The 26531-nt window shown below is 43.3% G+C and overlaps 1 protein-coding gene across 1 annotated transcript in view; it reads right to left on the minus strand.

Moving 5' to 3' along the window:
* Positions 1–22995: 22995 nt before the first annotated feature.
* KCNK1 (potassium two pore domain channel subfamily K member 1) overlaps positions 22996–26531 on the minus strand; it is a 34923-nt gene continuing 31387 nt past the window's right edge. The window contains exon 3 of the mRNA XM_068939004.1: positions 22996–25904. Within this exon, the coding sequence (XP_068795105.1) occupies positions 25645–25904 (260 nt within the window). The 3' untranslated portion in view covers positions 22996–25644. The remainder of the gene's footprint in view (positions 25905–26531) is intronic.

The following is a 26531-nucleotide window of genomic DNA, read 5'->3' on the forward strand; positions in this document are numbered from 1 at the left end:
TTTGATAGCTCTCCATAGAAGAGGACAATAAAGAATACATATTTTCATGTGTAGGTTGTTCACTTCTCTACACAACTCCAAAATAAGCTTTAAACAAGAGCTCTTAGTGATCCAGAGAGACTTCTGAAAATATTTTTAGTTAATGTAACTTACAAGTTTATTGGCTCTTTTTTTACCCAGCATTTTCCCCCACCTCAGATATTTCTCATACATACCTGAAACAGAATAAAAATTAAGAGCTCCCTCTCTGGCCTCTGCTTTTAAGATCACAAAGAGTGTTTTTAAGAGTTTAGCTGGAGGATGACGGCTCAGCTCTGCCCAGAATTGAATCAGGTTTTTAATGTTTGAGCAAGATCAAGAGTTAAAGCAGGACCTCAGGAGGTCTTGCTCTAAACTGAGCAGAGGAATTATTTTTATGCTTGGATGCTTCTGTTTACCTAATTCCTGGTGTCTCTGATTTAACAAGCTAATAATTCTTTGAATGATCAGGAGCTAAGAAAGGATTTCGGACCTGCTTTTCATCTGTATCATTACTCTTCTGGCTAGGTTACAGAAGTTCTCTGAATACAAAGTGATCAGGGAACGCAGATTCATGGCAGTTTATCATGCTGACATCATAGCACTAAAAGCACTGAAGATTTCCTTCCATTTTTTTTTCTCTCTAAGCATTCAGATCCCTCTCTTAATCAGGTAAATGTGGACCATGGTCAAACAACATTTTAACTTTCATTTGGATTAAGTGAATAGAATAAATTTGATGTCCTTTTCTCCCAGTTTTCAAATCTTTCTTGAATGTTTTTGCATAAAGCACGCTGAGAAAAAGTATTAACCCTAGAGCGGGTCGTTATATTGCTGCAGTGGTGATATTTTTATCTTATACAGAAACAACATGCTATTTCTGCTCATTGATATTTCCCTGCTTATATATCCTTGGACACAGTACTAAGTAGATTCTTTATCATAATAAGTGGGTATTTGAATAGTGTTACAATATGCATTAGTAGACTCTCGCTGTGTAGTAGCTTACTGGGTGACCCCCTTTCACTCAGGAGGTAAGACGCAAATCTATTAATTAATCAGATTTTAATCCCTCTTTTTGTCCTTAATATTCATTGGCCATAAGTTGTTGGGTTTTTTTAAATTAATACTGTTTGCAGAAGAGCAGACAGGTCCATGCTTCTGCCAGTTTAATATATTCACGACATACTCCCTCTGTCCGTATTTCCACCATACAAATTTTATCTTTAAGTTGGAAGTAAAAACGACATACACACACACACACACACACACATCTAAAATATGTATGTTAATGGCTATATTAATAAATATTCAATAGGTATATGTCTATATACTATCAATCTTAAATAGTTACACTCTTTTTTGATTACAGAAGAGAGATTTAAAAATCTGTGTTAACATACATGTTTTGTGACATATCTCTCCCTCACTCCATTTCCCTTATGCACGTTTGCCTTTTGAGCACTAGCTCTGAGCTTCTTTTACTTATGTCAGAACCATGTTCCTTTCCTCCATAAAATTATGTTGTCATCGTCACTTGCTTGTAGCTGGCTGCAGAAATTAATTGTTAACTTTATAGAGATAAATCTATCTAGCAGACACAGAATAATCCCTAGCTGGTGGCAATACCTCATTTAGAAAATCACAATGTTTAGAGATTTGTTAGGTATTTTGCCATTGGCAGGTGTAGCCCTCTGGCACATGTCTTCGGATTTGAAATTCCCTGTTATAACGCAGGCTCTTTCTACATATGAAGGAGCTGCTTATCCAGTTCCTTCCTGTGATCTGGGCATGGCAGCAGGATCCCCGGCAGCAGGTCACAGCATCCAACCAAAGGCATTTCAAATCTTCTCTTTCAATTTGTCAGTAATTACAGCAGATAACAGCACATCCCTTGTAAAGTGCCAGTCCCTCTGCCTTTCACTAGCAAATGATTCACTGGAGACCTATTTTTTCCTTTTTAGCTTGGAAGGTATATATTACGTAAAAGAAAAAATTCTAACTCCTTAATAGATCCAGATTTATGTCAACCTGAGAATGATATCCCAGCAGGTTATGATTTCATGGCAACCATTTTGCATACATTTTTCACCGGATTTCTTTTTTTCCGTATCAGTGGATGGAGGCTTATAAAAAAGTTTTCACATAGTATTATACAGAGCAACCGTCTCACTGGAGTTTTTTATTCAAAATCTTTATTAGGCACTCAAAGCTAATTCAGACTTCTGAAAGCCAGAAGTGATCTGAAGCTTTTGAACCTCAGGCTACTTTCTCATTGCGAGGCACTTGAAAACTAGTTTGTGTGACAGATATGAAGTCATATGAGTGAAGGCTGCAATGGAAACTCTGCAGTTCCAAAAGCTCTTCCTTTTAGGACTAATGGGATTTATAAATCCTAGCTTCCACATGCCACTCTTGCACACTATATACACATGAGTAGAGTTTCTGGCTATTTCTGGTGCCTCACACCAGCTATGTGTCTTCCCTTCTAGTTTTTCCAGTAGGAAAACTTCTCCATGTTTATTACATGTATGTACCTCGTCTATGAATAAGAAGTAAGGCAGAAAACAAATAGAAATAATATATGGCTTCCATTGGTCTCCATCATACCTAGTGCCTTATAGTACTTCCATATTGCATGTATTTTAAGGCATGCTCTTCTGGAGAAAGAAAGTGAAGAAGACAGTTTAATTTATCTACGAGCAATAGAATTTTTTTTTTTATCTGAAGGCCTCAGCCTGAGAAGGAGAGTCCCCTAGCTGAGACTAAAGAATGGAAATACCTGCCAACAGTTGAAACAGAAAGCAAAATCCAGGTGAAGCTGAGAAGGAGCATGGAGATACATGACCTAAGCAGCACAAGGACGGGGGCCTTGGGATGCTGAAACCAGGACAGGGCTGGCCGGGGGATGATTGTCCATTTGTTGTTAGGGCAGTCAGTGAGCAAACAAGCCACCGTTTTGACAAGAAGCACCATTTTAAGATTTGAACTGAAAGGAAGTAGACTTGACTGGAGAGTTGGTGAAGAGCACTGGAATCAGACTGCCTGGAAATCTCAGACTGTCAATTAAACAAAGAGAAGGTTTTGCATTTATACAAGAAAATGTGTACAGCACTTTGGCTAAGTGATGGTGGACACATATCTTCCTCCAAACTGGTGAGGACACTGAGAACAGAACTGGAAGGTCAGCTATTTCATTTATAAGAACTGGTAAGTAAAAACATCTGCCCAGGAAACAGGCTACAGCATCACGTCTGTTCAACTAATTGAGAAAAGTCGAGACGCGAAGGTATTGGTGCCTGCCCAATACAGGGGGCTGCTGAGAAGCAGCAGTGCTCAGATGAGATGCAGAAAGAAGACTCTGCCCACCCTTCCTGCTGCTTCTGGGGGACAAGGGCGCGGGGACAGCGACCTTGCTGACTGAGCACAGCAGTTGACAAAGTGCAGAGGAGGGATTATGGCGACGCCTGCCAACACCTCTGCAGCGCAAGGCTGGAAAGGGAAACAAGGACGGTGACGCTGTCCTCTCTCAAGAGCATGGCCATGACCGACTACTGTGCTTCCTTGCTCCTGCTACGAAGCTGGGGCAAAGACATGGCTGTGTGCCCAGGGAAGAGGCCCTTGCGCTCCTCCTTTGTGCCAGGTGGGTTAATGCTGTGGGAACAGAGCCCATAGCTGCTGTTGAATGTCTCCCATATCCCTCCTACTGTTCAAACAAGCTCCGGGAGAACTTAATCTCTGAATTTGGGTTAAATTTAGTGGCTGGTTTTGACCAAAAGAAAAAAACATAAAGGGCATTAAGCACGTGATTTTGTTTCAGAAGTGCTGACTTTTCTAAAGTACATTTTCAAGAAAAAAATTCAATTAATTTAAAATTTCTAACTGTCTTAACATGTGATAACAATCTATACAGAAGAAGTGATTATGAGCCCCTCCTCACAACAGGATAACTTTTCATATCAAAGGGTCCTGTTACGAAGCCGGAAAACTGACCTTTTCAGATCTTCTTCAAGTGCTTTTTTTTTTTCAGTCACCAAGCCAAAGGGAAGAAGCCCAGCCTGTCATCTACTTAACCCAGACGGTAGGCAGATGATGACCTGACTCTGAGAGGGTGCCCTGTGTGAGGCGCAGCATGCAGAGGAGGAAGTATAAATAAACCAGACCCCCATCCAACTCTTCCTTCCCTCTCCTCTACAGCTGCTGTGGGTCAGGTCCCCTCATTCAAACGATATGCTTACCCGTGCAGAAAGCAGTGTCCAAAATCATGTAAAGCTGTTGCTTCAGCTGTGTCACTTTTATTTACAGCTTTCCTTTTAACCATCAAGCCAAATAAGCAGCTTACTGCACAGCATTTGCAGTGCGGAAACTATTTCATCCTATGATCCTAGGCTGAGTGCTGTAAATTTCAGATGAGCCATATCCGGGCATGTCAGCCATTTACCTTTGTGCGTAAGTGTGACTGAACACGCCTGTAACAAATCTGCTTCCTCCCATCCTTTTCTTGGATTATGAGTATAATAAAACACCCCCCAGGACGTTAATGTTCTTGTAATATTGGTTGAGCTATTCAGATGCTAGGAGACACCACAGCTGAGGTTATTTGTTCAAACAATGGATTGGATTACAGGCTCCTTCTTGCTTTTCATTTTGCTTTTTTCTACAGGACCTATCTGTACACTGATTGAGGTAGAATCAGCACTCTTAATACAATTATGCTGTGCTTTATCTCATCTCCATTGTCCTGTCTAGCCACATGGTAATTCTGTTCTTTCCTGATGGGAGAAGTACCACTTCTCCTGCACTTTTCTCTGACATACACTATAGTGTCTGAATACATAATAAATACATTTACTGTCATAGCAGTGTGGTGTTGGTGGACTTTCACTTTATCTCTCTTTTTTACAGATGGAGAATCAAGAGAAAAAAAATTAAAATTTCAGAGCATCCATTCATTGCAAGACTAGCTCCAAACAGGTAGGACTCCTCCTTTTAGTGCACTTGTGTTATGCAGACTTGTAATATGTGATAATTATATAATTGTATAACAATAGATGTGCTAGGCAACAGCGACACTCGAACGCGTTCAGACACTCCAGGCAAACCAGTAGCACTGGGAGAGCCACGCAGGGCTGCCCTGTCTGCGTTAGGCAAGTGAGCTCTGACTCCCTCATAGCCCAGCACTGCGACACCCAGGCACGCCTTCAGGGTCTGAAGCACATTTCCTGGCTATTTAAGTCCTGCATCAGAGCGTTCAGCACTTTCTTGAGTCTTACATCAGAAAATAGGGGGCATAAATTAAAGGAGTTGTCTGCGCAGGAAAATGAGTGACGTCAGTTTTTGCACGGACACGGACTAGCTGGTACAGCTAATGGTACCAGTGAAGGAGACTCGAGGCAGATTTTGCAATATATTGTTTGGGAAGAACCGAGGTGACCTTGGGTGAACACTTGTTCTCTCTCTAGTTATGGCCCACGAATGTGCACAAAGTCTTTTATTTATGGTTCTGTTTATGGCTTGCAGGAACAAGTATACCACATTACTAAGTGGTCACGCATGGTAATTGTAAAACAAGGCCACCGGCTGTCAGTTCCTAAGAGCAGGCACAGCCCCAAAACAGCGATTCAGGTAGGGACTCGGTGCGTGCAGGAAAAACTCACAGGCAGCTATTTGCCTGATGTCAGTATTTCACTACCAGAGCGCTCCCTGTCACAGGCACTTAGAACATATATTTCACAAGATTTCCCCCTCAAAATTGCTTCTTCCCGCTGCAAAAAGCAACATGATTTCTAGACTTTTCTTCCAGAAGCCTTCAACAACAACAGCAGCTAAATAGTGCAGGACGATAATCCTTCTCTCCATATCAATGACATCTGGTCAAATCAGGGACCTCCTCTTCACGTCTTTCTTTTCCTTTTGACAGGCCCTCTGCCCCCAGTCTTTTTTCCCTGCTGCCCCGCTGTTGTGGGAGTCCCGTCCCAGCCTTTCCCCTTTGTGCCCCCTGCGGCTGCATGCTCAGCCGCACAGCAGCGTTCGGAGCCTCTGCTCCTGCCCATTCCTCCCTGGGGACCTCAACCTGCCCTGCCAGCGCTTCATGCCACGCACGCACCCAAACACATTAGGAGGTAGATGAATGAGGAGGATGTCAAGAGTGTTTTTTCTCTTACTATTTCCAAGATCAAAAATCAAAGCAGTCGATTCTGCTGTGAAGAGCACCCGAGAGCCCCGGTGGTCTCGCTGATAACACGATAGCACCAGTCTGGCGGCAAACACAGGGCGCAAAGGGCAAACGGGGCCACACAGGGCACAAAGAACAAATAACCAATTCACTGATGTGCTGAAAACTTACAGTTAAAAGAGTGCATGAGAAAGGTGAGAAAGGTAAAAGAGTGCATGCAAATATTGATTATGAAGGCTGATCTGAGTTTGAAGGTAAGTATTTTATAGCCAAAAAAATGATGAACATGTGAAACCTTGAGGCTGGGTGCGCTGTGTGCGCCAGCTGAGCAGCTTGCGAGACGCCGGCATCATGCACGTGGAATTCAGAGGGTTCAGATCAATATTTCTGTGCCTTCCTTCCTTCCGCTCAGCCTTACTTTTTGGGAAACCAGAGAAAGGAAAGCAGTATTTTCGAAAGCAGTAAACCTGAATACAGCAGGAAAGACTCACAGTCTTTAGAGACAAGTATCAGTTGTTAAGGTATGCATACAGATGGCCAGCCCTGGCCCAAGGCTAAACTAATGGGAAAACAGTGTGGAAAACTGCCAAACATTGCAGACGAGGGAAAGGGGAAAGCAGCTGGCCAACCGCACCTGGGACTAACCTGCTAAAACAGTAGCTGGAAATACTGCCAGACATTTCAGATGGTGAAAGGGGAGTGCTGGGAACTCCCTTTGGGTGAAAGATGTCAAAAGATAGTGAAAGGAGGATGCTGGTTTACTGGCTGTCCCTAAGGCCAAATTGGCAAAACTGAGGGCAATGGGGGAAGATTAAGCAGAGGTAGGTTTATTTGGGGAAAAAAACGGGGGACGACAAGGGAATCCAGCGTGAAGCAACTCATGTGACTGGGGCTCTGAGGGTTACCTATCAAATATCCATGCACCTGATCAGTGCAGCCTGGAGCAGGACAAGAAACCTGTATTTTCTCACCATACCGTGTGCATCTGGCCTGCTTCCATGGTCAGAGGGACCCAGAGGGTTTCCTCGAATGTCGATAAGGATACGTCCCGGTGGGATGGAAGATCGACTGAGTGCCACTTTAACATTAACGATCCTAATCAGACTTCTTAAAACACCCCAGCTTCATTAAAATGAAAAACTAAAATTAAACCAAGTAAGTATTTTGTGCAAGAAGTAGTGTTTAGAAGTAGTTCGTGTTACTCCTGACTGAAGCCGTTGAACTAAGCCTGTTTGCATTCTTCAGTCACGCTGTACTTTTTAGCAGCCCTTTACTGAGTGTACCATCCGGGCAGCGTCAGTGCTCCAGTGACACCTTGATATCCTAGCTGTACTCTGTCCTTCTTGGTTTCATTCATTAATACACTGCTCAGTGAAGGTTGAAGAACCTGCCAAAACCAGACGCTTGGCGAAGTTTAGTTTCCTTCAGTAAAGTGGTAGATTGGAGCCTGTGTTGGTCTGCGCTGTGCCTGTGCCCTTACCCTCTTTTCACGTTCCTTCCACAAATCACGTACTTCTGTCCACATTAGTCCTTGTCAAATAGTTTCCACAGTTAGCTAGAACATACATCAAATTTTAGCAGTAAAGAGAACCCCTGGGGGTCTAGGCAAAGATCAGGCTTTACTTGAGGCACGGGATCACTGTGTTAATTCACCTATGAAGGAAGTTTGGGAGAGAAAGAATCTACTGGGTGGAAAGAAACAATACTGAGGTATTTGTTACTCACAGCCAGCTAAGGATAATCTCAAAAGCAAAAGCTGTGGCAGGCTGCAGCTGCTCAGTGAGCTCCTTTCCTGACCCAGTCAGGTGAATGTTTGACAAATCAAACACAAGACAGCTGCAATTGTGCGTGAAACCAATACGCTTGGCAATTCCCTCACTGAAATTTGGCTTGGTAGTAAAAAAAATTAAAAAATGCCACCCATCTAGAAAGTGCTCTGAATCCTCTGTGAAACACGCTTGGTGCAAGGTGTCACCCACGGTGTCCTGGCCTTATTGGCAGAAATAAGGGCATTCCTGGTGACACCGCTTTCTCCAAGCCTTAGCTGCCTTCAGCCGAGATAGCCTGAGAAGCGGTCAGGAGAGGAGTCCTCCTTGAGGAAAATGTACCAAAGAGAAAAGCTGTGGGCAGGGGGAGGCCTGTAATCATGGCTACAAGTCTTATGCCCCCAAGTCCAGGATGCCTCAAGAAAGGCTCAACCCTTTCTCCAAGTAGACTCAGAGCCACTGGCAGGGGACACAGCGAATGATGGCTGTGGTACAGCTGGATCACAGCTGTCCAGCAAAGCAAACAGCCTCTCTGAGGAGTTTTCCATTGTGTCCTGTGCTGGACTTCCTGGAGCAAGGCTGCGCTTAGCGCTTGCCCTTAAGAAGACATCCACAGCCAGGACGTTGTGGCAGACCACCATCTTAATACATGAGAAATGCACTTTATTCAGAAAACAAGGAGAATGCCCTGTCCACAGCTCACACTTTTCTTCAGCTGTCATGCCTCCAGCAGTATCTGTAGTCCCTGCCAAGCTGTGTGCTCAGGCAGAGTCTCAGGTCACATCCTGGCCCACTGCAAGCCCATCGCGTGGGTGAAGTTTACGTATCAGCTTGGAGTCAACCTGCCTGGCGTGTCTGCTCTTTTGTATGCTCCTTTGCCTCATCCACAAATGATCGCCTTCTTCCCCCAGGTTCTGAACACATAACATGATTTCTGGTGTCCTACCGTTACTGCGTAGTGTCGAGCAGGAAATGCGTTTTAATTGTTGCATGCAGGAAATATATTTGCTCTGTGTGGTTTCACTTGAACTAAACTGAGTCAAGCACTGGGCTTAATGAGGAGATCAAATCAAGGTCATATCGTTACAAGTGTATTCTAGCATGACAACGTACACCCCCGACCTCCCTATAGGCTTTAGGAGATGTTTCCATTCAAAAAACCCCTTCCAAATAAGCAGAGTAGGGTCATGTCAGGCTTTCAGTCTTTGATAGCCTACATTTTGCTAAAGGTTGCCTTCATTTTTTTTTGGAACTGACTCAGCATCCATTCCTGGCCTCAGACACCTGCAGCAGTCAGCTGCTTTGCATGCCCTTGGCATCACGACAGGGTGATTCCTTCGCCTGCAAAGTTTCTCCAGCAGATAGATAGGTTTCTAAAGGTGCGAGAAGCTGAGCCTGCTGACCCCTTGGCAAGTCAGGGAGTTTAAAAGCAACTGGTCACTTCGTGAACTGAGCAGGAAAAGAGAAAATAAGAGCAGAGGGCCCCTGCAAAGGGAGGAGAGAAGGGGATGGTGCAGCAGAAGGTGACTGGAAGGGAGGCAAGGCAAGGGTGGCAGAGAGACCAGGAGGAGAAGAGAGTGGACGTGAGAAGTGTAAGGTAAGGAGGACTTATGGTAGTGATGAGGATGACAGCTAGGCTTTTATGAAGCATGTAAAATGGTGCTGTTTTTTTTAGGCATTTTGGGTCTTTTCCACTGGTGCGTGCTAAGGGAAATGCAGCTGCAGGCAGGCATATGGCTCAGATAAGATGAGGCTAATAAGCAAATGGATGCGGTTCAAACCCAGCCAGATCAAAGGAATATATATTTGGCTATTCCTCTAACAAGCATTTTATCCTTGCTTGACTTTGGGCTGTTTCCCCTCAGATAGGAAATTTTCATCCTCTAGTCCCAGGGCAATTTAACCTTTTCGTCCTGGGTCCCTAAAGAGCACTTCTTCAGTGAGAGAGCCTGAAAAGAAAACTAATTGCCTGCCTCATACCTACCCCAAGCACAGCCCTCTGATGTCTCTCTCTTCCCAGTTTTCACCCCCCAGCATCCCCTCAGCCCTTCCAGCTGCACCTCCTGAAGAGGCAGGTGCCCCCTGTGTCCCAGGACTCAGGGGACCAGAGTGCACCGCTGCTTTTGTTCGTGGGTGGAGAAAGGCACAGCGAGCAGGAGACACGCTCCAGGCTCTTACCTTTTCCTGGGAATCAGGACGGGGCCACGGCATATAGAGGGACATGCTGGCCTAGGCAGAGCTGCCTGCGAGACTGCCAACGCCTGCTGCACCCAGCAGCACTGAGAAAAGCCACCATCGCTCCCTGCTGCATGCAGGGCCTTGCTCCACAGCTGAAGCTGCCAGAGCTTGTTTGACCAGGTGTTTGTCCTGCTCACTTTGCTCAGATTTTTGTCATATCTCTTGTTAGCTAGCCTGACTCTCCACAAAGGAGAAGCTCTTACCCTTGATACCTCAGACTTTTCCTGGCCTAGCCGTTACCTGTCCTGTTACCCACCCCAGCTCTCCGGTCTCACTCAAAGGGAGACCTGTCTGAACTCCAGAGGATACCTTTTTTTTTTTTTTTTTTTTTAAGGGGATCAGCAGATTACTCTGTGCTATTCACCACATTTAATCCAATAAAATTAGCAAACATATTTAGTTAAAAGGTAGCATCTTAAAGGTAGCATTGAGTGTGATTTGGGCACTGTATTTGGCCTACTGACGCATAATAACTCCTGCTTTAAGATAGTATCTGCTTTGTCTCCTGCAAAAAAATATGGCTATGGTTTCCTCTCCATTGGTATTTGCCTACCAGACAATGTAGTCTAGTTTTGAAAACATGTTAGGCCACACAAAAGAGCTACCAGATTGTTACAGAGCTCATGTTTTGCATCCTCATTTTCCTTATCTAGGAATCCAGGCTATCTTCTTTAATTATTTTAAAATGAACTACTGCATCTTATCTCTCTTAGAACATTTACTGACTTGCTAACTCTTCTATCTTTTCCTTATTCACAGCATTAAAAGGAAAGAATACGTGAAAGGCTTGTATAGACTTTCTTTGATTTTTAGTGTTTTAACTCTTTGCTTCTTAAATAGGGAAAACTTTTTAAAAAACAATTTATATTTAGCCTTCCCATTCTGTTTTTATGGGCTGAGTGTTCCTCCTGGCTGCCCAGCTCTTTCCAGTAGGTTTTCTCCTGTATTCTGAATGGTGAAACCCCACATCCTCTAGGCTACCTAGGAGTGTATAAGCTGCAGGACTTCAGAGGAGGAGGACCCCTAGAGACTAGACAACGTGCTATACGACCCCATCTGCTACGTATGCATTACTCCCATTGTTTTGCCTTGCTTCCTACAGGTTCAATGTCATGGCTCCATTAGACCCCCTCCACAGCCAGGCTAAACACCATACTCATTTATACCCTGCTTGGCACTTTTTTTTTTTTTTTTTGGATAAAACTATTATTTAGCTAAACACAACTTATGCGCTCCATGCTATACATCGTGCAAAAGAAATGCAGCATATGTTCAGTTCCACTCCATTCTGTGAGAAGCAGTGGATATACCTTTCAATGTACACGAATATACCTGTCAACGTACATCATTGTCATAAGGGTTGGAATGGGTCTGGAGAACAGGGGCGAACACCAAAGGGAATGGAATTTAGGGTAAAGTTTTAAGATCTCTTACTGTGAGTGACATGAAGGGGCTGAGGACCTTTTTTAGATACTTGAGTGTTAGTGAGAGGTCCATGCAAGGCTTCCTAGCTCCTTGGCATCCCAATATCCTTAAATCTCCAGGGTTTTCTTACAGGTAGCAAGGTAGGTCCTGTGTTATGGCTACCAGGAGCCGGTGGCTCCTGCCACGTCGGCAGCCTGTTCACTCTTCACGATTTCTGCATCAGACATGAGAAGGCTTCTGGACCTTGTGGATCTTGCCATGGGGTTTGAGGGCCATTTTCAAAGGCGACTTTGGTATGTAGGTGCTTCTTCGGGAAACAGGCAGGTGATCTGAAAGTGTGACTGACAGAGTTCTGAGTGGGATAGGAGGAATCATGACACTCGGAAAACAGCTTTTCTTTAAGATTATTTTAATTGTGGCCTCTTATTTGCAAAAATCAAAGTCTGATCTACACAATCTAGTTCTGCCACGGAAAAGATCAGCACGGGCAACATGTAGACCAATGCCTAGGTAGTTACATTTCTATTTGTTCAGCACAACACATGTTTTTATTGATCAATAAGACACAAATTTGGAAAAATGGGAACTGAGAGAAATAGAACTTTAGCATTTTGACTATCAAAGCAGAATGTCATAAAGTAGCTCTATGCCCAAACAGCCAAACTATCCTCTTATAATATATGTGTGCCTGCCAGGAGGCATTTATCTAACATTTAATAACTTAGCCTTAAAATTAAGAAATACGCTGTGCACAGCTATGACCGTATGAACCTACAAATACAAGAGGGTGAGTGAAAGCCAGGACACACGGATGTATGGTAAAAGCAGCCAAAGTACAGAGATTAGTAAGAAGCAAGCACAAGACACCGGGCAACAGGCTGCACTGAAACAAATGTGGGAATAATTAGAGGTGGACCAAACAACGGCGTAGGGCATGCAGCAAAGCAATCAAAGCGAGACGCTGGAGAGCACAACAGTAACCGGCATCAGAGCAGAAACTGAAATGAAAGCTGACAGTGGAACAAATGTTGGTTGGTAAAACACAGGCTGATTATATACCACTTAACATTGATTCGGATGCCAAGAATAACAGCAGGCACAGGAACAGAGTGGGGGAGTGCGAGGTACTGTGAAAGAGCTCAGCACAACAGAGCAGGAGATGATTAAACAAACAAACCAACCAACCAACCCCCCCACCCTGCCCCAACCAGGAAATGATTAAAGAAGCATGAGCGCGGAGGTGCCAGCTTCTTCCGCGGGAAATAAATTCTGTAGAGGACTGGCAGGCCTGGAAAGCCAGCAAACGGCAAAATTAAATTACAGGGGAAAAAATTATTCGGCCTTAGCTGTTGGCCAGCATAAGTTTGACCTTTCTGAGAAAACTGGCATAAATAATTTGATTAATGAACATTGTGGGGAGATGGGCTGGAGAGGAAGGATATTTGATTTCCAGACCATCTGTAATTGTCCCTGCCAAGTGGCAATGCCAAGAGCTCATCGCTTTCTGCAACGCAGGCGACTGTCAGCCAGCCTCGGCCTGTGACAGTGTCACCTCTTGCAAGTGAGGGAAGGTGAGACATACTCCATACATGAGGGAAGATGTCCAAGGACACCTCCAGGGCACCACATGCTGTGATGGCAAGGGCGGGTTGACTGGCACCTACAGGTGCCTCCCGGACTAGCGCTTGCAGGTAGCATTTCACCGGAGGCCTGTGCTGTGGAAGTCCTATAGAAAGGACTGAACCTGGGCTTTTTGTAGCGAGGACACGACAACCCAAAACCAACACGTTAGCTTTACTTTGTGCACTTAGACATTGCTTGCCTTTCATGTCACTGGTGGCTGCACTCAGGGTGTACAGAATGAATACCTTCACGAGGCTGCATTGCTTCTGAAGGGGTTCCCTTGGCCTTGAGCCCATTCACAGCCTGTCTGAGCACTCCACGTTTTGACAAGGTAGCACGCACCTTGCATGCACCTTGCCACGCTGCTGCTTTCAGGAAGTGTGATTACAGAGAGGGACAGGAGACACTCAGGCAGCCTCTGCCTCACCTCAGCTGGAAGATCGCCACTTCCTAAATCATCTCCCTTTTAAACCTGTTCACATGAGCTAATATCTTTCATGGTAAAGCCAAATGAACCAGCTTAAACCATTTTCTTTTTCCAATCTGGATGTGCCCATTTGGCATCAGATAGCACATGGGAGCTGGAAGCGTTTGCTGTTAGACGGTCCTGGGCTGTGCATCTACTTGTAGTAGAAGTGTGTGCCCTGTCCTGTATCTACACTGTGAGCTGATCCTGCCACTGGCCTACTTCAGATGTGCTCGACTGTAGCCTGAGCAAAGGCTGGAGTAGTTTCCTTGGGTGTGCAAGGCACATTAGAGATCTAGCATGACTCTGGATCTCTCTGTTTCTCCCCAAGCCCTTCAAGCTTTTCAGGTCTTATCTAAAATCGTATCTTCTCTGTCCTGCCTATTCCTCTGCTCTTTTCTTTTGCAGTGTTCTCCTTAACCGTTGAACACTGTCATGTTACCTCTGTGAGGGATTTTGGACCCACTGAAAGACGCCAGGCAAATAAAACGTAGTGTGTGCCTGGAGAGAGGGAGGTACTGTCTACTGTGGACTCTGTATAGCAGGTAACCAGCTCTTAACAGGAGAAAGGGAAGGAAAATAGGAGGAAACACTCAATAGGTTAAAACATGTCAAATCTGGCATTTCATATTAGGCAGACACAGGTTCTATATCCATCAGTCTATTTCCTTTTTCATTCAAGTATACACAGTATTTTTCATCTTTGTTATGGTTTTATCAATGAGCAGGGTAGGCAGATGGCACAAAACATCATTTCCATTGAAGAGGAAATAGAAAATGTGATAATAGAAACAGCAGGTTATTATGTACAAATTCATACAGGCTGAAAGTGCTATGAAAAGGGTTACTCCAATCAGTAGAGTGGGTTGGTTGGCCTAATCTGTACGGAAGCATTTAGTACAGTGGCTCATAAGGAATTATTTGGGAAGATGAGACATGCTACAAGAATTGTGAAAAGAATAAGGCCTTGGGTCACAAAGATATGATAAGAAAACTAATTGATAGCGGTGCTACCAGCAGGCAGAGATGCCCTGAATCATGAATGAGCCCATTTCCCTTGACGACTATGATGCAAGATGAGGCACGTGTTCATATAGGGTGATTTCATAGGAAGAATCAGACAGTCCTGAGGCTAGCAAGAGGATGAAATCAGGTGGAAGAAAGTGTGACATAACCCACCTGAAGTCAAAGCACAAGGCCTGCTGCCACACGCCGACACGTTACGACTTGATGCCAGCCGAGGAGGGTGATTCGGCTGTGCTGTGAAGTCGTGCAGTGACTCTTGGCCACCGATGTCCAACAGCTGTGAAAGATGGGACAGCAATTCCAGGAGGGATTGGGCAAAACGCTTTCTGCAGCGGCAGAGGAGGCCCCAGTGCTGTCTCAGGCACTGGATCAGCCTCATTTAGGTGTCTGTATGCTGTTCCCGTCACCTGACTTTCACAAAAGTCACTTCAAGTGCACAAACGGGAAAATGGGCTACAAGGATCAAACAGAGACAAGAGATGATTTCCTCTGTTTCACGAGGTGGACAAAAAAAATAGCCTGCTTCGTTTAGCATCAGTGTTCATTTTGATTTTGGTTTTTGTCCTTCTCTAGAGCATCAGAGTTAGGTCTGGCTGTGTGGGTGCCCCAGGGCATGGAAGACACTTAGGTACCCGACCACTCTGCCTTCCCCCTCCCCAGAGTCCAAACTGGCCCAGGCTGACTGGGCCACGGCCTTTTCGTTTGCTCTTTTTCATGGAATTTTAAAACCCATTAGGTGTGACAGGGGAAAGAATCTCATTTCTTGGCAGCTGGCAGAGCATGAGACCAAAGAAAAGAATATAATGAGGAAAGGCATTGCTAGCTGTGTTTGAGACGTCCTCGAAACTGATGAGCTGAGTGCAGTCCTGCAAACACTTACACGTGGCAATGCATCTGGCTAGGAGAAACTCTCTGATTTCAGAAGGAAAGTTCACCTTAGAAACCTCCCTATTCAGAAGTATTTGCAGAGTGGGGCTTGTAGCCATTCTCGAGCTGCATGCACATCCAGGGCTTCTTGTTTCATTAAAACAGGAGAACTAAACATGATTTATGACAACAAGTAGAAAATACTGCCACGTATACACCCGGAGAGGTAACAACCCATGTAAACATAACCAAAGGAGTTGTTATTTAAAGTGCATATTTTTTACCCAGGAATATTTCTTAGCCACTAATCTGCCATGTAAATATGCGTGAAGTCTTTCTTCCTCAGCAGGCATACTGTTTAACCAAAACCTCCTTCAGAGTCAGTATGCCCAGCCATTAAATAGTGTATGTATTTAGACTAAACCATTTGACAGCAACATCTCTCAGAGGGCTGGTAGCTGGATAAGACTTAAGCTTGTTAAAAACGTCTGTACCTCTGCCACGGCTTTAACATATGACAGGAAACCTAGGCCTATTTGTTCCACATTTGTCCTAAATGTTTATCCAGCACCTCCCAACCTTTCACAAATATTTTCATGTAATCCTTTTAGCTGGGGTTTAGATTAAGCAGTATGATATAGAAGAAATACTGTTAATGGTATGGCCTGTGCACATTCACATTTGCAAAATTAGCAAAACTTATGTTAAAATGGCTAAGCTCCCATGGGAATGTGTACCATGGCTGCTGAGTATGGGACAGAATATGAATTGAATCTAAGCAGGAGAGGAATAGAAATTCATATCGCAGCTCAATGCTTGGTTTTGCTTTCTCACAGTCCTATCACCTCCAGAGATGCGGAAAATATTGTAATTAAGTTGCTGAATTAGGGCTCCTGGGATCCAGGGAAAATTCCCAGCTCTCGTACACACTTCTGCTTCTAGGATGAACTGTGTACGTCAATAATTTTATCTCTGGTAAAGTAACACAAATAGAAAGAGGACAGAATCCAACTGAATTTCTAGAATATAGTAGAGCTGTGATCCATCAGCAGCAGGGTTTATAAAATCAATTCAGCGAGACAAACTTCATTTCCTTTTTGACAAAGACACAAAATTACTGGCTGAAATTGGAGCAGCAATTCCTTATATTATTCAACACATTGTTTTTCTACTAATTTTACACCTCATACCTCATGAAATGCCAGGTGTTACTGAAATACCAAACTGATCACAGGGCCTCAGGGAGTTCCTCGTGGAACTGCCAGCACCACACTGTTTGAGTGGTTTTTTTTTTTGATGCAAAGCCTCAAAAATCAAATAAAAATTAGCTTAGATTGTATTCAGAAAGACTGGTAGCCTCTGGATTGCAGCGTGGCTGAAAAGTGTGACAGTGATAGAAAGGTTAAAAAAAAAAGCGCAGACTGCTGTGGCTGATAACGTTAGTTCTTGCCCTATCTTGGTCAGTTCGGTGCATGCAAATCCTCTTGTTTCATGGGATGCAGAGAAATTATCTTCCTGAGGGGGTTTGTGCTTTCCTTTTCCTTCCTACTTCTGTGGCTCTGTTATTGCTTCTAGGAGTTTCCCACAGGCTTAGTTTTTGCAGCTGGGGAAGGAAATTCTGGCTAGCTATTTGCCCAGTGGATCTATTTTCGTCCAAGCATTCAGCCTCAGACTCCTGTCTGCCTGCAGATCAATAGATTATTCTGTTTAGTCACCAAACTCCCATTTAAGGGCATTCAGGACTACAGGATGAGAGCAGCCATCTAAAAACCATTGGAAAAACTATTGATGTTTTCAGATTAGCTTTTGTTTCAGTGCAGCACACACAAAAAAACCCAAAAAAACCTAAACCTTATTAGCCTTCCTTTATGAAAAAAATGAAATAGTAATACTTGCACCATCCAAATAACCAGTAACTTGGCAAATACTTACAGGTTTCTGAACAGTATAGATGTAAGTCCTCAACACCTGAGTCAGAGTATTGCCTTACCCACCTCAGTATCCTTGAGTAAGGTCTCCTGTCTTGACCCTAAAAAGAAATTGCAGCCTCAGCTGTGTTTTAATCAAAGCCAGACCTCACTGCTGGGATTGGAGTCAGAGCTTGAGAGTTCCTGATGCTCCTCTCTGCGGGAGCTCAGTATCACAGGGAGAAGGCAATGCCTTAGAGCAGCTGCACTGAGGGAAAAGGAGGATATATTTTGAGCCATACCCTGAAGTTAATGAAAGTACCTCTCCACTCGCTCTGTAATGCCCTCCCTGGAAGGTATTTCGCTCAGAAGCCCTCCTGTGCCAAGGGAGCATTTTTACTCTCAAATATATGCTAAGTGTCTTGTTCGTGCCTGAGGCACTCCTAGGCACATGGTCCTTGCGAGTGCAGGAGGAATGATGAATTATCCCTCTTGTCTGAAGTTATTGCTCTGAGATTGCTTGAAGGAAACAAGTAAATCACCCTTTCAGCAGGTCAGCCGGCGCTTCCTGAGCTTTGACACCCTTTCTCCTCCTAAGGGTCGTCACACCCCAGGAGTGCTGGGTCCCACGTGGGTCCCATGGGACCCCCACCCCACACACTGTCCCGCTATCCCCCCGCCTTCACCCCAGTCTACGGCCAGTGGTGGCTCGGTGGTCGTGTGAGCTACTTCAGTAATGTGAAACAAAAATGAAGGTTTTGTTGAACTATATTTTACAATGTGGAGAACTTGATTCAACTAGGTCTGGTTTAATTTACTCCCTCCCCTCCTTACTTTTTATGCTGCTGGAGACCGGGGAAAATGGGTCAGCTTCTGCCAGAGCACCCACCCTATGAGGCCCCTGGCCTGGTTCATGCTCATGTGCTCTAATATATATATATGACAGGGAAAGCTGGGGCTGCCCAGAGAGACTCACAGCACTTGTACAGGGGATGGTGTGAAACGCTGCCTCCTCTTTCTGCTCCATGGCACCGCAGAGACCCTCTGAAATGGCACCATCTGGGTACCGAGAGGAGTATACGGCATTTAGTTTTAGTGTCTACATTGAAAAATGGCTGTTGAAAAACTGAACCAGGGAGGAGCTGAGTTTTTAAAGACATGTCTGCATTCAGAGCCCAGAGGAGCTCAACCCGCTTTGCTTATTAAAGAGAAGACTGAGAGATGCTCATCCTCTCAGGGCAAGGTGATAGCTAATATAATATGTTGCTTCACTTTGCAGACAACAACATAACCAAAGCCTATGAAAATGCTGCTTTCAGAACGATCCATTAGAAATTGTGCAGCCAGACCAAGGAAAGAGGACATTTTTACCAGAGAAGGTAATAACTTCTGGGACAGAGGATGATGGCTTGGGCAGTGTCTGTCAGACTTGTAAATCCGACCTCTCCTAATTCAGCAACTGCTTACGTGTTTTGGGTCATGTAAAAGGTCAGGGAAGAGCATCACAAGGGCCTTTTCTGCCTTTACAAGTTAATGTATCTTTGCTATAAACACCTCCTAATTTTTACAGATTCACTAGTTCCTACTTCTCTGCATTTCTTCCCAGAAAATTTCAAAGCCCTCCAAGACTCAATCTGGAAAATAAAACTTAAATCACTTCAGAAAGCAACCCCCCCCCTCCTTGATAATCCTGACATCAATGTTATTTCACTCCTGTTCCTCAAGATGCACGCACTTCCCTTGAGGGTGGAGCAGGCTGTGCGCCCCTGTCCCCTCTGCCCCCTCTAGCTTTTGCTATTCACCTTCAGCATTCCCCCCCTCCCTGGGGGGTCTGTCAAGGGGTCAGCTCCTGCCTCCTCCTCCCATCCCATGTTCCTGTCTCTCTTGAGGACTGACTGGCCCATGGTGCTCCTGGGGGAGAGGCTGCCGCCAGCATAGGTTGTCCTCCGTGGCCCTGCCTGCCCCTTGGCTTTGAGAGGCTCCCGCCTCTGGCGTTCCTCGGGCAGCCCCGGGCTTGGGGCTCTGATAGTGGTTCGGCAGTGCCATGAAGAAACAACAGAGCCATGTCAAACTCCCCGGGAGGTGAGGTACGAAACAAGGTCATCTTTCTCTTTTTTTTTTTTTTTTCTTTTCTCAGAACATGTAGTAGGAATCTGAGTTAAACGGAGTGTGACTCTTAATTTTTGCATAACAGATTTCAAACAAGGGCTTATTACAAAGGGCAAATAGGATTAATCTGCAAAAGCAGCTAACTAAACATTCTGGGGAATTAAACCCAAAGGCGATACTGTACTTTATTACTGGACATCAATATTTATCACATCTCTGTTCAGGAAGAATGCCTCAAATTGTGGCTGCCAATTGCAAAACAAATTGAATAGATCTTTATCTGTAATCAAGGAAACCAGCCCTGAAATGCAGAATTAGGATTTGCTAATTCCCATTTAAACTGATATTACAGTTTACTGCTTTCTGTCTGTGCAAGCATCTTAATTAATCTTTGACAATGCATGGCTGAGATAAAAGCTTTACAGTTCCAGAATAACACGGCATTGCAGGCCAGAATAAAATTAGGAGTCTGAATAATGGCAGGAAGCACAGCCATGATGTGCTTAAAAAAGAAAAATAAAATAAATTAATTCATTTGGATGAGCTATTAGTTTTTAGAGTCATTACGTTACAAGCAGCGTGAACTTGGGCTGACATACAGAGAGCAGCCGGGTGAATCATATGCTCCTTATGCGACAGACTTTGGAAGGCGCTTTAGAAATAAATTAGTGTGATGAGTGGTGGCTGCGGCTAGAGTTAACGTACTCACATGGTCACCTCAGGGATGGGGCTTCCCCAGTATGTAACAGCCCCCTCAGTCTGCTCTCACTGATGTCCGTGGGAGCAAAGATGGGCTGGCACTGAGCTCTGCTGAAAGTGCCATGGAGGCCAATGCCTCTGGTAAACTTCCTCCTGGAGGTTGGCGGGCCGATCGAGCGCAGTGCCTCTTGCTTGCACACTGACTGACTTCAGTGGCTGGGGGACTAAGCGAGGGAGACTCAGGGGAAGTGGGTGAGGCACAACAGACTTGGTGGTGGAGTCTCCTGGGATCAATAGCTGGAACTACAAGTCGCTGGATATGTAGGAATGCCTTAATGGCAAAGAAAAAGGGCACAGCTGGGCCCTGTTGTTGGACGAGCTGTCCTTCCTTTAGGAAGAGGGTTGCTGTTACACAGCATTGCATGAGGTTATTCCTCAAGCCTTTTAATGAACCAATAATAAATAAAATTGGTAAATGCTTTCTCAGTTACCCCCAAACAGCTAACATATTCCCATCAACACTCCTTAGGGCATATAGTACGAGTCCTTTTTGTTCTTCTTTTAATCTCACCTCATCACTTGCTGACATGGCACAGCCAGTTACCAGTGAGTGCTTAGAAATGGTCAGTGAATATTGAGTCACGTTCTTAAATTGGAAAGATAAATTCAGGAGGTTGAATGTGACCAAAGTCACAAAAAATTAGGCCGAGAGAGAGAGAAACCGAGTCCCAGAGATCCAATTCTACATGCTTTAATGAGACTATATGGCCTCTGTGATAAGCACAAAATGGGTTTGGGGAGCTTTGAGCCTCTGGGAGAGTAGGTTTCTCTGTTTAAGGTACAGGTGTAGCTGTAGTAGGGTTCACCTCTCTCCTTCCAGACAGCCTGGAATCCGGAGAGGGAGGTAGCCAAGGGGTTGACCAGCAAGGTGAAACATTCTCCGCTGGAAAGCCTCAAGTGATACTGACTTGCACTCTTCCTTGCAATTGCAGTAACAGAGAGCCACAGATTATAGACAAATTATGAAAGAACACAATTCTATTGAACTTAGCTTCAGATTAATTTTGTCAATATCCTTCCTCTTTCCTTCCTTTAGAATTATTTTTCACTTACTTGTAGCGACAAGGAATGAAGCCCAGTGAAAACTACATAGTCATGTAACAGGCTGTCAGGATGATTTTGTTCTGACGTTCAGTCATTCTGATTTATGCTTTCCCTCATGACAAGCTTTGCACTATGCCACTCAGGAGGATGGACTGTCAGCCTTTGCACCTATTCCCAGACATGCTTTTCCTCCTCATTATCTAAATCTGTCATTTGGCCCAAACTTCCACACATAAGGTAGTTTTTGTCGCAGAACAACTCGGAGACAGCAGCAACATGATCAGGAAAATAACTCTGCATCCTAGCACCCAATCAGTGGCAACAAGATGACTTTTCAAGATAACAGGGACAAGAAATCCATGGGAAAACTACATGTCCATGCTCTTCCGGGGGAAAACAAGTAGAACAATAACTTAGGAAGTGATGAGACTAACAAATTATGCATTAAAAATGGCACATATCAAATACTTAATATGCATTAGTAAGCATGTGAATTTGCAGAACCTGTTACGGTGATTTCAAAAATTATTCTTTTTGGAAAAAGCTACAGGAAAACAAACACTTTTTTGGCTATGTAGGAACTTTTTAATACATGCTGTAATAATGAACATTACTAATGGAACTCTTTACAGAGAAGAGAAACCCCGCTCTTTTGAACTAGAGTTCATCTAGAACAACGCTTCTTCCAGTTTAGTAACTTTATTTTGCTTCAGTGGAAAGCAGGATCTAGAACGAATGCCAGTGGGATTGTATTAGAATAGTAATGCTTTTAGCAACTGAGAATCTTGCAGATCTATAGTCCATCTCAGTACGTTCCCAACTAGTATTTACAAAGCTAATGGTAATACAAAATTGCAAGATTTAGCATCAATGAAAAGGCTCTGTAATTGTGTCCAAGTAACAGGCCCTTTCAAGAGACTGTCCCATGGACACAGTGCTCCATGTGTGACCTTGAGGAAGAGGACATGTTCTTGACTATGGCTCAGTTCCAACACAAAAATCTCTAGTGGGTTCATTCATTTTCTTTCACCCAACTGAAAAGCCCACCAGTTCTTTCCCATGAGACAATAACAAAATTAAGCTATATTTAATTACTGAAAGACAAACAAAGAGAAGATGGAAAACATTGTCTCTAGGACAGCAATAAAGCTAACGGGATATGTGTCTGGACCAACTGAAGACAGGAGGGTAGTTAGGTGAGGATAGGACCTAGATAATTTTCTTCCACAAAGTCCTTTGCTCACTTTTCTGACTACCTCCCGCAACCTTTGTTTTGGCACTTCTGTTTTATTACCCATGCTCTCCATTTCAGTTTACGCACACCAGCTTCACGGTTTGCCTCCCGGACAGAAATCAATTTTATGCAAAGGTGCTTGCTGCACAGTAATCTTTTTTCTTCTAATCTGGATTCCCGTTTTACTGTTCTGATCTCGTGTGTTGCTTCACACGATGTGAAACCGGTAGACTATGGAGCCTACTGTCTTCATCAGTGCTACCGATAACTGGCAATGACAGTTGTTCTTTAATTTCCTCAAATACTGGAATAGTTATTTTATAAAGACAAGATAAATGTTATGCCACTATTATTTTATTTGCTATAATCGGTCAGCATCTGAAACAAAAACAAACATACTTTGGAATGCTTTTCCTATAGAAAAAAAATCAATACAATGCTAAGCTACAATCGATATCAAGGTTGGATAACATACTCTGGCATTAACGGTCCCTCCTTGAGTTGAGGAAGTGTAACTAAAGGAAACGTAATCTTGCCGAACGCAAACATGATTTTGCACAGTATGTACACACACATACAACGCTAAAGAAAATAATCCCCACTTCATAGTGCAGGCAGCCAAAAGCTGAGTTTTTTATTTAAATTTAAAATAACAAATATTCACCTACATCACAATATACTGCTTAGTTTATCGCTTCTGCTTTGAATGTTGTGCTTTCATTTCAAGTATCTCTATTTTGCAATTGTGCACACACTGCAAAATTATCTTGGAATATCATTTAGCATCTGTGCATATCCATTTCTTTAGAGCTTAATGCTACACTGAAACTAAAAAGTCTTGAATTTTAAGGTACCGGAGACAATCAATAAAACTCCACTGAAAAAAACAGTATAAATGTTTCTTGTAGTACAGTACTCTTAATCTCATGTCAATGTCACCATAATGACATAGTTTTCAATTATTCTTCATACAAAGAGAAGTCTAGGAAAAAATCATTATCTAAAATGCCATTCCTAAGTCAGTTAAACTCTGAGTTATATGTACAGTATATAAATATACTTATGTATATATGTACATATATATTGGCTAGCATTCATTATAAATAGAACTGTCTTACCTTAAGCAGTATAAAAATAGCCACTTTCCTGGGAACATGCAAACACAATATGCTTTCACCTAAAACAACCACAACCTTTAGCTCTGGTTTTCTTACAAATATAAATTTTAATTGAAGACTTTTAGCTGATTTAACCATAAAGTTTTTTTTTTTATTTTTGAGTAAATATAGAAAGTCTGTTCGATGCTAGCTATAGTTAAGCTCAAACACAGTACATTTTGGGTAATTTACTTTCAAGTATTTTTCCCATGTGAGCTAAACCTAGACACATTGCAAGTTTTTGTTTTGCTTTTACACTAGGCTATTGATGATCAGCTCTAAACGCTAAAAGCCAAACTACAGGCAATCCAACATGCTTCCACTGCAGGGAAAAGGCTCTCCTCTACACTATTCATATGTGGGAGGCTGCCCTAATATGGCTATTTGTGCTCTAGGTCCTTTGTCCATTGCACAGCAGTTAGCAAAATTCCCATTTTGTAGATTCTTAAGGCCAGAAGTACTGTGACCATGTAGTCTCACCTTCTGCTCACTGAAATTCACTCTGAGATCCCTGTGTTCAGCACAGTGACTGGTAGCTGGTCTAAAACGCCTCTCTATTACAGCCAAAGAGATTCCATCTCCAGAAGTTGAGTGGGGTCTTGGCTTCTTAGTGACTTTTCCCAAGGGGAAAAAAATTCGGTTCCATCTGAACCAAATGTGACATTTTTCCTTTTTTCTTGCCGTACGAAAAACTGAAAATTTGTTTGTTTTGCCCCAAAACATTCTATTCTCCTCCAAACAAAGTGCTCCGAGTACTTGGTAGAAAAGCAAAAGACGACAAAGGGCTACATTCATGAAGATGACACTATTTCTGTATCTGCAGTTACCTAACAGCTCAGTAAAGAGCACACACTGGGTTGGACTGTGGAAGAAATAGGGCCGAGTCCTTCCTCTGCTGAACAGATTTCACCCCTCTCCCAGGAGAATGCCCTAAGCATGTGACTATACTGAATATGGCATATACTGCATCTTAGTTCTCTTGTCGATACTGTTCCACTTAGTTTAAAAAAAAAAAAAATTCCCCACGCATTTCAGAGGAGAGGACTGAAACACAGCTGTCTCCCTTCCCTAAAACCCTGTCTCATCCAGCACTTTTGAGTTGGTCTTGCTACCTCTGAGTTTATGGAAGCATTTTACACAAAACACAACGGCATCAGCAAGAGGACTTGAGGAACGCTCTCTTCAGGCCAGCATTATTCTTGTGATCAGGGGAGCTTTTAAGGAGGCAGGAAATTTGAATGTAAATGGCCTGAGCAGAGAGAACAGCCTTGTTTTTTAATTCCTATTTTTTGCACTTGGATGTTACTGGGTAGTAGAGGGATGATCTAGATGCTTCCCTCCAGGAGGTTGGTAGATATTGCTCTGGACGTGTTTTCCAGATGAAAATACCGTGTGTTGTGATTGGATTAAATCTGTGAATACTTCTGAGACAGAAGTGCATCTCCCACAATTTGCTATTTCATCCAGTTCCAAGAAGGGCATACAACTAAATGAGTTGGATGTCAGTGAAGGCCTGCTCTCCTAAATATGTTGTACGAGGTTGCTCGTGCAAGCCCTTCTCTCTGGCACCTTTGAAAGCAGTACACCTAATTCCTTACTCCTCAAGCAAAATGGCCTAAAGTTCCCAGCCACAGCCTACATTGTTTTTTCCCTGATCTCCCAGGGTGGCTCCCACAGTTTTCCTAAGAGTCTTTTCTATGTCCGAAGTGATGAATCCTTATTAAAGTAGCACAGTCTTCCACCTTTCATATTTTTGTAAAAGAAGAGGCATTCTATTTCCTATGCTAAATAGCATAAATGCACCAAAACAATGGTATGGATGCCCTTGTATTAATTGTTTATAGAGCTGTCATTGGAGGTTGGGGACTGAGAAGTCACAAAAGGCTCGTCTGCCTTCTGATCCTCCTTCATGGAGGTTGCTTGGTCTGAGATGGAAGAGAAGGAGAGCTGGTCATGTTCCATTATATGCACTTGGTCCTCTTCCTTGTCCTTCTTCACATAAAACAATTTCCTAAACTTTTTGAGCTCATGGAGTTCGCAGAAAGTCTCGAGAACCACCAACATTGCGATAAGCCCCAGCAACAGATAACCTGGGAAAGAAGAAAAAGGGCTTTAATTATTAGCAAATAGAGTGAGGATGAAACAGTTCTAAACATGTAGCTTTTCCCACCCCTGTCTTTTCTGAATAGTATCTTAGTCTTCTTTATGACCCAGTTTCGGAGTTTTGGAACGCAGCTCATGAAATCCTTTTTGCCTTTTTCATTCTACAACCAACAAGGCCCCAGATTATTAAAAAAAAAAAAAAAGTAGTGTTTGTGGGTTTAGTTCCGTTGCAATTGTACATTTGAAAAATATGTAATGGCATGTAATCAATCAAAATATTAGAATTTTATCACCTGTACTCTACCACATATTTATGGGCTTCATGATTACACGCTCTTCAAAGCTTTTTTCCCCTAATTATTACTTGATGTTTCAAATAGAAATAAAAATATGGCAGCTAAATATAGTTATTTGTTGTTTGTATCAGTTTAGCAGGACAAATCACTTATTTCATGAACATTTTGAAGTATTTTCCTTTAAAATTATAGGAGTAAAACTGACATTGTGAAATAAATAGAAAAACAAGAACCTAGAAAGATGTACAAAAGCAGTAAAACTAAAATTTAGAATTATTTTATAATTACTGCTGATATTTTTATAAACTTGACAAAGTT

Source organism: Struthio camelus, chromosome 3 (genome assembly GCF_040807025.1).
Source record: "Struthio camelus isolate bStrCam1 chromosome 3, bStrCam1.hap1, whole genome shotgun sequence".
NCBI classification, from domain to species: Eukaryota; Metazoa; Chordata; class Aves; order Struthioniformes; family Struthionidae; genus Struthio; species Struthio camelus.